At 42.6% G+C, this 12,773-nt stretch overlaps 1 protein-coding gene across 1 annotated transcript in view; it reads left to right on the top strand.

Moving 5' to 3' along the window:
* LOC306705901 (receptor-type tyrosine-protein phosphatase F) overlaps window positions 1-12,773 on the top strand; it is a 116,778-nt gene that overhangs the window by 25,210 nt on the left and 78,795 nt on the right. Inside the window, exons 3-4 of the mRNA XM_079172777.1 lie at window positions 1,988-2,133; window positions 3,039-3,180. Of these exons, the coding sequence (XP_079028903.1) occupies window positions 1,988-2,133; window positions 3,039-3,180 (288 nt within the window). The remainder of the gene's footprint in view (window positions 1-1,987; window positions 2,134-3,038; window positions 3,181-12,773) is intronic.

Raw genomic sequence — 12,773 nt, 5'->3', positions numbered from 1 at the left:
TTAAAACGGCGAAGAGACGGTATCTTCTCCCATGTGAAGTGTATAGAGCAGTATTAAGGTATTGACTTATGCTTATGTATATATATATATATATTTATATACAGGACTGTCTCAGAAAATTAGAATATTGTGATAAAGTTCTTTATTTTGTGTAATGCAATTAAAAAAACAAAAATGTCATGCATTCTGGATTCATTACAAATCAACTGAAATATTGCAAGCCTTTTATTCTTTTAATATTGCTGTTTATGGCTTAAAGCTTAAGAAAACTCAAATATCCTATCTCTAAATATTAGAATATCATGAAAAAGTATACTAGTAGGGTATTCAACTAATCACTTGAATCGTCTAATTAACTCGAAACACCTGCAAGGGTTTCCTGAGCCTTGAAAAACACTCAGCTTGGTTCAGTAAACTAAATCATGGGGATTATCACAATATTCTAATTTTCTGAGACAGTCCTGTATATGTACGTATGTTTACTAGTGCAACTGCACTGTTATCTGTAAGGCCAACTGAAATCCTTTGTGACACGCAACCTTGTCAGATAGTACAAATATTGAGACAGCTGCTGGTACCTCCACCCATCTGCATTTGAATGTGTAAAATCATCCCACATTAACGTGTTACGTATGCACGCGCACTTCTCTGCCTGCATGCTTTCGGTTCGGTTTATATTTGATTGTGCGTTGAAGAAAGCTCTGAAACACGGACAGACGCCACCACCTCTCTCTCTCTCTCTCTCACCAAGTGAGGGCAGAGGTTGACGATGCAACAGGTGGACCTGGAGAGTATGCTCACTGAAGTCCTTATCCATATCAGAAAGATTCAAGGTACAATGTTATGTCCCCTCCCCGCCACCTCCCCGTCTCCCACCAAAGTTATATTAGAACACATAAAACAGAAAGGAATGGTGGCAGCCACTGCTGGATTTTCCCCAGCGTGTCCTCGGAGGGAGAAGGCTGGCGTCTCCTCTGTGTATACAGCGTAATGATTCACCCCGTTGTGCGCGTCTCCGCGGGGCCGTCTGCTCGTCACCACGGCGGTTTAGGTGTTCCCCCACCTCCCTCTTTAATGACTCTGGAGATGAAACACGAGCTGACGGAGCTGGTAATGAGGACATTGTGTCAGGCACGTATTATGCACGTCTGAGGCCGTAAATAAAGCATAGAGCATGGCGGCTATAGCGTGGAGCTACGGTGCACTCATTGTAGAATCATGTCAACTTAGACAGGCTGTCGCTGACACACACACACACACACTCCATTGTCCTGCGCACAATGATGTTGGGTGTGGCGCTTGGTAAAAACACCCTGAAGGCAAACAGGGGAAGTCAATAGGTGTTCACCCAGGTAGTCCGCTGTGTTGTTGTAAACACACTTTATGTAGGACGTCACACTGAGGTTTCAGAATCACAACATAGTAGTAGCCTTGTTTTAGGACATGCCAACCAGTTTTAATGCCTCATAAAACAAAGTAGTTTGAATGGTAAAAAACCTGATAAACTCCCACAGTGTCTAATTTACCTGCATCTTGCACTTCTTTTTTTTTGTTGAAGAGTAGGAGTTTGTCTGCTTATCTTGTTTTATCCTTTGGGTTTAATGCAATCCCTCATGTTCAAGAGTTAGAACCGCGACTTCATTGTTTTCGGTTGACAAACTTTGCGGTTTCAAATGGCGTGTCGAAGCAGAGGTGAGGAATTGAACAGCAGACAGTGACAGGCAGGCACACAAAGACTGGATGTTCCTCCCGTGACTGAGCTGCAGGTGTGCGAGGCAACAGTGTGGGTTTTGTCGTTTTAGCCTTTGTGTGGAGAAAATGATGCCCATAAATAACCAGGTTTCACATGGAAATGTGACTTGCAGTAACATTACCTTCTTCTCTCCCCCTCCCCTCTGCTCTGCTTCTCCCTTGCCTCTCTCCCTCCCTCTTTTTTTTTTTTATCACTTTCCGTCTCCCTCTACCCTCTTTGCTCCGGCTTCCTCAGGCGTGCCAAGTTTCGTCAAATCCCCAGAGGACCAGACGGGCATTTCGGGAGGAGTTGCGTCGTTTGTGTGCCTGGCCACCGGGGAGCCCAAACCCAGGATCACCTGGATGAAGAAAGGCAAGAAAGTCAGCTCCCAGCGCTTTGAGGTGAGCACTCACGCGTGACTCTCAGATCTGTGAACACTCACATACAACACTCACGTGTACACAACAATGACATAAGTCCACCAGGCACAAACACAACACACACTACGTGAAATATTACAGGCGTGGGCTTCAGACTGCCTTTTCCAACCCTCTCTCATTAACACAGACACACCCACACGCGCATGCACACTCACAGCGTTTACACAAAGCACACACTCGCACAGCGCACGCAATCAATTGCCCTATTATTGAGCATCACACCAACTCTTCTCTTCTGCAAGCGAGACCAGACAGGCCTCCCTTCTCTTTAATCTCCTTCCATCTTGATTTATACAGTCTTCTTCATCTCTTTCACACCCTCGTCCTTCCCCCTCCTGGTTCTCAGCTCCACCGCTGCTAGCCATGCACCCCCTTGATGTATTACTTGATGTGTTTCCCCTCCTTCTTTGGAACCCATTCGAACAGAAGGAAGTGCCGTACGTGGGAACTCCCACTGTTTCTGACCAGTCTTTCCTCTGTAGCATAATGTAGTTGTTGGAGCCGGGGGTGCAATTATACTCCTGTTTGGTATTCCTTGATATGAAACCTGTCCTGGTGCTGCTGTACACCACAGTGTTTTGGGATATCTTTTAATGATATCATTCTCTTTAAAGATCGTAGGGGTCTCTCTTTTGTATTTAAGAGGAAACTTTGGCTTTTTTAGTGAGAACAGACTCATATATTTGACTTCTGAAAAAGTCTAAATTCTGCGCCACGACATGAAAATATGCTTTTAGAAACTGATAATGCTGCAAAAGTTGTTTCTTCTCTCACATCAGAAAAACAAAACAAATGTTATTTATATGTTGCAATAAAGTCCCTACAAATAACATTGCTGCCCTTTTGCTTTGCTGTGGCTCTCGTAGGTGATTGAGTTTGATGACGGCTCGGGCTCCGTACTGCGGATCCAGCCACTGCGCACACACAGAGACGAAGCCATTTACGAGTGCACAGCCAGCAACATTGCTGGCGAGATCAACACCAGTGCCAAGCTTACAGTGCTTGAAGGTAAGATAAGTCTTCTTTTTTTCTCGCTTGGTTTCTTTCTCCATCTTACTTTTGCTCTTACTCTTTCCTCACACCCCTCCTCCCTTTGCTGCTGCTTCTGTTGCTTTTTAAAGCTTTTATTCCAATACATCCCAAAGCCACTATGAGTGTTTAGCTTAATAATTCATACATAAACGTTTGCAAACGCTGAGGATTCCTGGTATTGGTGTCATGGTGGAGCAGATCTATCTTAATGCAATCTCCACATGGTCAGAAGAAAAATGCAAGGAATGCATTTTTAAATAAGATAGAATACAGTTAAGCAATTGGAAAATGTGGGACCTGGAATCTAGTCACACCGTAAGAAATATTAACCATTTATTGATTTTAAAACTATATTTAATTTGTCTCCTCATCTCAAGGAGTTACTCAGTCTTGTCCGAAAACAGCAAAGTAACCCCATAATCAATGATATAAATGGTAAATTGCCCCATCAAAAGCCTTAAAATGAAATAGATGTGTCCATATCAGTGTTTCCCTGCTTTTCCATAGAACTTTAAAGAAAAACGCTCTACATGAATATATAACATTTCTTAGCTCGTCTACACTTAAAGAACTACCCTCCATGCCTACAGGCTACTCTGACCTCCATGGACCTCTTTCCCCTCCTCGCCTATAGAGTTATGTAAGCGATTTATGCACCTCTCCCTGCGCAGCCTTCCATATCACTGAGCTGTGAGCATGGATTTCCTCCTTAATTGATTGTAATTTCATCATGTGGGTGCTAGTCACAGCAGGAGTTGATTTCATTAGAAACTTTCAAGAAAAAGAAGCTCCAGAGCTCGGCAGCCATTACACTTACATTAAAGCAGACCCCCTCTCCTTCTAATATGGCCTCTCCATCCCCCCGTTAAAATCCCATCTTTCTTACACCCGCCCTTCCTTTTCTTCTTCCTCTGTCCACGCTGATTTGATGATATCATCGGCTTGCGTAATCTTCCCGAAGGGACTTTTCTCCTGTGCAAAGAAAGCTCTTCTTTTGCACTGTATCGTGAGGAATGCTGCACAAACAAACTGCACTAACATCACATCAATGAAATGAGATTATGACAAAGACGGCAACACAGTCTTACTCAACATTGAGCAACTGTTCTCACCAGCAGATGTGCTTTGCATGAAGTCATCTTCTCTCTGTGATCCCGAGTGTTGCTCGACCCGGAGTCAAGTACGATTCAGACACATAGCTTATGATGGATGCTTTAATCTATTGGGCTTTACTAGTGCACATTCACTGCATACATTTATAGCAGCATGAAAGCTGCATTAATCAATATTCTTTTTGATAATATTAAATCGAGGGACGACATAAGAAAGGGTTTCCAGTGCTACCAATCAACTCCTGAATTTGCCCTTCTGTGCAGAAGTGAGCCACTGTAAGCTCATTGTTTTGGTCTGACAAACCAAAACAATGTAGGTTCATAAAAAAGAAGCTGTGGACAGCTGCTCTCAGCCCACAAGCTCAAGCAAGCCGGTTTCACGCTACATGTTCCGAGCGAAGTGGCAGACAGCCAAAGTAAGCGAACGGCTTCTTCGTAGAGCATTTAGCAAGGTGAAGAGAGACGGATGTTTAATTCCAAACTAGGACTTTTGTTAGAACGTTGCCAAGTTGTTTTGCATCTGCTGGAAGTAGCCTAAGGAATCTATTCCATAACATATGAGCTTATATATTACAGTGGCTGTTGTTGTGATGTTGTGAAGTGTTTCCATCTTCACACAGATTTTCTACTGTAAATAATTGGAATTTATGTAAGGAGGTTCATCAGTTAGACATATAGTTGACATTACAGTTGAATTATTGATGTATTAAAATATATCAAATTACAAATGGGGGAAAATCTTTTTAATGTAACAAAGGAGTACACTCCTTAAATAAGTGGTTCTGCTTTTTGTTCTAACCTCTCAAGTAGTTCCTTGTTCTTCCAGAGGCTGGTAGAGAACAGAACCACACATCATATTTAATCAAAATAACCGCTCTGCTCCTCCAGCACCCCGAGGATGTGCTGGACAACTCTGAGCCTGTTCATACATGCACAGAAGCCGCACCACCGTACACACAGGATCATGCATATTCACTTACACAAGCACACTCGGTACAAAGACACACACTTACGGAGCAATGTTGTCAGCTCGGCTCTATTCTTAGGCTATTGTTTTTGTAGCCGAGCGATACATCAAGTTCATATCAGCAGCAGTACACGAGAAAACACTCGGGCAGCACCAAACAGACGGGGACTAATGGTCCTCCTCCTTAATGGGGCGGTGGTGGCCTGGAGGTTGTAGCAGTCGGTGTCACGTAAGAATGTTGCTGTTTGGAATCAATTGATTTAAAAAAAAAAATCTGGAGAAAGCGAAAAAAGAAACCTGCTGAGCTTTTGTAAACTTTCAATGATTTCATTACAGTCATTGTGGTGCCCTTGAGCAAGGCACGGAAGCAGTAAAGCTGCCCACTGACCAAGAAGAGAGGGAGTGTAGCTGTCCTGGGCAGAAAACTCAAGTTATGCGTTGCCTAAAAACATGTCGACCGTCCCTAAATAAAGGTTGAAAAAATGACTTCATAAGCATAAACTTAATGTTTTTGCATTCCAAAAGAAGAGCCGCACACTTCTCACATGACTTAAAGTACATGTGACTTTGCATCCACATGAACTACAGTGAGCACGCTCATCCTGATGGTGAAGTCATTATACCACTAAGTCGATCTGGATTACAGGTTTTAGCAGAGCAAATGAAGGTCGAGCATTAATTATGATTCTTTCATATACTGGCTCTTTATTTTGTTATGCCAATCCTGCAAAATATGGATTATGACGGTCATATCGGTGCAGCTTTACACGTGCTTTCACTTTGCTCATAGGTAGGCTGTATAATTAAAATACCACGGTTCAGAAGTGCATTATAGTGTCTGGATCACTTGCTTGAGATTTTTTTTAGCCTAATACAATATTGTGTCAGTACTGCCAACTTCTCACTGAAGGTAACAGCCAGCAGTCTTCAAGAATACCCTTCGAGGGATTTCTTTTTTGCATAGAAACACAAGTGTTTTTTTTATTTTTCACTCACCATTTTAAGTTGACTTCACTGGCTGTTAATTCACTTTCTGAGGCAGTGACTGGGTCAAAGGCTGTCAAATAATGACAGAGATGAATGTTACCAGTTGTATAGTAATGAATATGCATGTCATCTGTTTTTGGAGTTCTGTCCACTGTGGATGTTATGTCTGGAGTCTAACCAATGGCCCCTTTCTTTTTCTTAACCTGAGTTGGGGTTGTGTGGCTGTATAGTTTAGCGTGCCACTCACCTGTTGGGAGTTGCAAAGGCATGTTTTCACACCAGAGCCGAAGTTAGGCTTTAGTACTTTTGCGGTCATGAGTCCCGAGTCACTCAGTAATTCTGTCACGCTGTAACAGCCCTGCTCTTTGTTCGTGGCGGTTCTCACGCCCCCGCCCGAGAGGTCACACCACTGAGACTTACACATGGGCCCAAAGTCAGCTCAGCCATCCCTCATTGTGTGTGTGTGTGTGTGTGTGTGTGTGTGTGTGTGTGTGTGTGTGTGTGTGTGTGTGTGTGTGTGTGTGTGTGAGAGACGCATACATACAGCGGGAGGAGTTGTATTCTCTTATTGTTGTCACACTGTCAGAAGTCAAAATCTGAAGATCCTTGGCTGTAATCAACTTTTTCTCACTGTGATGTTTTGAATAATGGCCGACATGCAAAATTACTTTCCAAAAGTACAATCCTGCCTAGACTGCATCAGTCAGTTATGTGCAGGTCTGACTTTGTATGGGTAAATAATAATAATAATAATAGAGGGGGGTGTGTTTGACGGTCTCATTCCCAATTCTCATCCCCGCGTTTCTGCCTTATTGTCTCTATAACTTTCTCTCTCTCTCTGTATAATATAGTGGACAGTGTGGCTTTGAAGCTGTGGGGTAGTATAAAGAGATGACCAGAGGGAACACAGACTCATTACTTGGGTAACGATGCCGAATGTTTTGACCTTGAATGGAAGTGCCTCAGTGAATGTTCAGGTAAATGGTGCTTGTCTCGCTGATGTATGAAATAAACTACTGCGGGCCAGAGAAGACACCTCAGCTCCCAACATCAGTCTTAAATGCAGTGTGCTGCCACTTCTCCATGTCGAGGCAATCTTTCATATTTTCAGAGCTGTTAGCATTTGATGAGCATGTCAAATGTAAAATGCAATGACTCAGATCAGGAAATGACAAAGGTGGTGTCAAAACCATGCCTTGACATTAACGGTGATGATAAAACTGATGAGGCTCTGTGGGGCAATGAATAGAGGGACTGTTTTCAAAATTGGAACCTTTTTCCAAAACCAGAGCCAAATTCTTGAGTAAAATCCTTAAAGGTACATGTTTTAATCGGCTTCTATCAGCAACCAGGGAATTGCAACATTGACAAGTCCTGGGAAAAGCCTGCAGCGACCGACTCGTAACATATAAATATTAATGCATATTTTACAAATCAGCCATATACTTGGTAAGGCCGTTCAACACAAACATTCAACAGCAGGTCACATATCACAAAAAACCTTGTAAAAACATTTCCGTTCATGGTGTGAGAACTAAATGGCTCGCATTGCTGTTGGCTCTGCATTAGGTCTGTACTTCCAAAACAAAAAGCTTAAAGCCGGGAATCTTATCTCCAGCCAAAGTGGTTGTATTCATTTGTGTTAATCAAATGTCATATCAAGCCGTGGGAAAGTGGAAGTCGTTACCCTTATCTGCTCGCCCTCTAATTTTCAATAGTTTCAGCAAAATTCCTCTCCAATAAAAAGTTAAAACCAGCATTAAAATGTCGAGCGGGGATCTGCAGAGCTGCATGCGCGTCGAGAACGTTCCTTAAATGTGAGCAGACGTTCGGGTATATTCTGTTGATTTTGCTGGATTCTCTTGTCCTTTGGGAGACAGCGGACCTGTCTGTGTTATCTAACGGTACCAGATCAAAAGTCCCATCATTACCGCAAAACTCCGCCGTCAGAGCGAGATTTGGAAAGGTTGTCCTTCAGCCCAGCTGCGCACCTTTTTTTTTTGGAAGTTCTCCGGCAGCACGTTTCTCAACACAAAATGTCGAGAGAAAAAAATGTTTTGGAAAGGTCAAATGAGAAATATGCAAGCCTTCAAAGCTTCTCCAGTGGAGACAAAATAGCTGCTTGCTTGGTGAAAACATGCCAAACATCTAACTCTGGAGTGATACAGCTCCTTGTAATATTAACAGCGCTTTTGCCTATGAGTCCATGTTATCCCTCTCTAATTTTAAGATTCGGTTTCTGCACAGTTCAAAACGTTTCTAAATGGAACTCAGTGCAGTGTCCCAGCCTCACTGTGTTGGATGTATTTAGTGGCCCTGTGTTTGGTGACAGTAAACAAATTACTGCCTCACTGGTTAGAAAAAGGCCTTTATTTGCTTGGCATGCAATATAGTCCCCTGTGCAGAGGCAAGAAATGACTGCGACACAATGCCAGTAATAAATATCTCAGGAGCCAAGCAAGTGCGGACAACAAACCTGACTGGATGAACAGCATAGAAATCGCATTGCGCCTCTTCCCAGGCAAGATAAATACAGAAGCTATATCGGAATGATTTAATACCGAGCCCCGCTTCTCCGACAACTTAATCCTCTCCTTCGCGCTATTCAAATCATCCACAATGACCAAAATAAGGTCTGTTGTGTAACTGCTATTCCTATTACTTTTTCCCTCTCTCTCGGATTCTCTTTGTGAATGCTGGTTGGTTTCTGTAATGTTCAAGCTGCAATTTTAATAGCTGTCCCGTCATGTTGTGGAAGAAAGTAAGTGGTCAGTTCACGTCTGTAGGTCGTTGATCAGAATGATGCAGGGTGTGAAAGTTTGCGTTTACTTTCAAGTGGAACAGGTTTGACTTCTGTCTTCGGGGCAAAGCTGTTATTTGTCGTAACATGCTGTGTGAATACAGAAGCACAAACTTGCACGCACACTAAACCATTCAGGGACACACACACGCACGTACACAGCGAACTTCAGGTGTACCCCCCCTACTGTATTTCTGAGCTCCATTGTGTCGGTCTGTATGTCACAGATTTAATTTCTCCCACCATCTGCTGGCTGGAGGCCCAGCGTCGTAGATCATATCCAGCCTGACAGATACAAACTGCATCTGTCTATGCATGCTTCTCCCAAGGACTCACACAATATGGCAGAGCGGAATCACCCTCCTGGCCACCCAATCTGCATCCTCACGTCCCTATTTTCAAGGACTTGGGCATATGAAGGGGGGGACAGATAGCTTTAGTCAGGGCTGTAGAACTTGTATTGCAGTCCCCATTTACCACACTGCACTGAATGCACAGAGAATTAAAAAAAGACTACATACATACACTTGTTTTCAGCTGTAAAAACCGAATGAATAATATAAAAATGACTTTTTAGTGAGTAGTTTGTTGAGATTTTGGGGCTTCAATTAGAAGCAACTTTGCTGGAGTGTCCTTGAACGGGACACTAACTCTCTAATCTCTGCCAGCTTGTTGTATTTCTGACCTTCTGCTAGTCTTTCTGTGTGTGATCAATACATTATCATTAAAATATATTAAAAACAACAGGGAAGCAGATTTCCAAAAAGATGTACAGCGTTATAATTGTTTATTATCATTATCAGACATTATCCTCTGTTTTTATATGAATGGGGTATGATCAATAGTTAACTTACATTTTTTGGTTACTAGCCAAACTTAGCTGGTTAATTGACCCGTCCCGTGTTTGACACCGGACTAAAGTTTCCGTTTTCTATGTAGCCTAGACATCTGGATGGAGTTGTTCTTGCTTTGAGGCAACATTTTATACATTTGTACTTGTCCATCAATTGCTCAATGCTTTTGGCAAGCTGTGTCTGTAAAGACCGCGGCGTCTGGTTTGTCTGTGGCGTCAGTGCTGATCATGTCTATTGCCTGAAGGGATAGAGGGAGAGAGAAAGAGGTCAATGAGTTAAAATAACATTTAAAAAGTGCTTGGTAGAACCAAGAGAGCCAGACCTTTAGTTAGGGATAACTTCAACATGTAAGAGTCCATGTGTTTTTGTGTTTTTGTTTTTCTGCGCTGGTAGTGAATTAGAGCGGCTCTTTCAAAGTCACTTGATCATGACAGCTTTGCCTGCTTCCTACCGCTTTCTGAATTGTTCAAAGCATGTAATTTGGTATTAAAGCCTCAAAACACATCTGCAGGCTGTCCTAATGACTCGCGGAGCGGATTTACATTTCTCTAATTTATCCCATAACTTCAACCACTCTGGCGAAACTCAACATCCTGAAAGGTGTTAAGTAAATGCTGGGACGTACTTATCCCATTTTAAGAGGGTCAGGGGTGTTCAAAGACTGTTTTAAAGTGTCAGAGCTTCTCACTTTTACCGCAAAGAACACGTTTGCTTAAACTCTAAGAAACGAAAATTGCTAAATGAATGCAGATGAAGTATCATCTGCTGCATTGATGAGGATGTCAACTCCAGTCTTTTGGGAAAGGCATCAACGATGAGGAACTAATTATGTGTAGTCAAAGTTATCTTTGTTGTCTCTAGTGTAAAGTCCCACACACAGGGTGGGTGGACAATATAATAGTAACACCTGTGTGAAATAGATCCCGGTGGAGAAAAGGGAACAGCTCACCTCGTGTTGCATGGTTGTTCCGGTTGATGTGTCCGTTGTTACTTCTGCTGTCATTTTATTCAGAGCAGAGCTGCAACCTGTCACTGTTTAAAAATGGGAAGTCATGGCCACTGTCGATCGTCAGGACATGTACAACTCCTTATCTGGATTTTGTCTCGGGGCTTCAGAAGATATTGGAGATGTGACAAGACATACGCGTCCTTTAATGTCTGCGCATCGTCTGGAACAGACAGGGATATCCGTCAATTGACATCTGCTGTTAAATATCTGCCACAAACAGCTGAAACAGGCTTTCATTATTCAATTACAGATTTCACTGAAGACTTGTTTGTGAGAGCATGACCGATGTGATTATCAATAGTTGTTTCACCATGCGTGTATCGTGTACAGAGTGATGCTCTGCTTCCTCCATTAGGGTGTTACGGGCAGTTTTTCCCGGGATTGATTCCTTTTTGTGTTCGTCCCCACGTTTGCATACACTTGCTGGTGATTATCTGAGCCCTGGCGTTGTTTTTATTGGTTTCACTCTGAACCAGACAAGAGGCCAGCAGCAAGCATCTACATGTGAAGATCCAATATTATTTTTCCAGAAATATATGCAGTCTCACCGAATGAACGCATCGGGCGATGGAAACTGTCACTCACAAATGTGCTCCCGAATCAAATTGATATTTCAAGGGTCAGATGCAAGTCAAACTCATACTTCCACCTGAGCACTCAGTGCCTGCAGACAGTTACAGTGTAGGTTTGTATCAAATCAATTCCTTCATTACTTCGTGCTGTTTTTCTTACTTTAGCTAAAAGTGTTTTATGCCTCGCCGTGGTTCAACCTCCCCCCCACCCTTGTAACTGTTCTGCATTTTCTGTAACCCAACAGTTGTTAATAGGTCTATCACATTTAATTCCCTCCTCACGGCACAGGAAAACCATAACAATGTAAATCAGAAGTGGGCTGAAATGACAAATTTCAATAAAAAATGCACAGAGCTCGGTAGAAGAAATTACTTTTGTGGTAGACCCAAGAGTATAATAACTTTTGATTTAATAGATTTCTAACAATTGCTTCATATTATTAGCCCTAGCTCATAGTGTATTGCATATTGTTTTGGTTGGATAGAAGATTGTCATGAATCATCCGAAAAGATTAGACAACACGCCAGGAAAAGCAGAAATCCCGGAAGACAATTCATCTAAATTAAATAGTTTTATAAGAAAGCCCTGCCAATTGATTTACAACTATGGTCATTTCAGGCCACAGCAGTTGATGGTGTTGTGTTGAAGCGCATTCATTATTAATAGCGTTTCCACCCTTAGTACAACACATCATTTCAAAAATGACCACGGTAACACATCACTGATACGATCTCAGCAAAATGTGATAGATAACTATTTATTGTTAGACTTTCTATTATGTTATGTTTGCCGCATGGTATTGCTGCACAAGTTTCTGTCTCTCTATGGGAATAATAAAGTAAAAACAACACACAGTGCTCGCAAGAAAAAGCCCCGTCTGACATTCTTTTATTTGTTAACAATGACGGCCTGCGTCTAAACCCCAGCAGGTAAAGAGGAAGGTCCACCTTAAAGCTCCGCAGGCCAGTGAGCAAACGGCTCCCCAGGCCCTGACTGGCCATGGATGGATGGGCCCACTGCATGTCAGGGGGGTTCTAATACCTACACTCAATGAGCTGGCTAATGGGAGTCCTTTCACCCTGACCCCTTTTTTCCTCACACATTTACACACCAGGCCCCCTTGGCTTACCCACTGGGCCATAGAAGGCTGTGGAGAACAGCTTGTCTCACTATCAGCCTTATAGCTTGGCCTTAAGCTTGACATTTTCCTCATGTTTAAGAGGCATAGTCCCATTTTCTCTAAGCTGCTGAGCTGTGTTTTTCTTTT

The sequence above is a fragment of the Pholis gunnellus genome, assembly GCF_910591455.1.
Source record: "Pholis gunnellus genome assembly, chromosome: 14".
NCBI lineage: Eukaryota > Metazoa > Chordata > Actinopteri > Perciformes > Pholidae > Pholis > Pholis gunnellus.
Note: the sequence above shows the minus strand (reverse complement) of the source record. Positions and strands in the feature narration are given on the sequence as shown.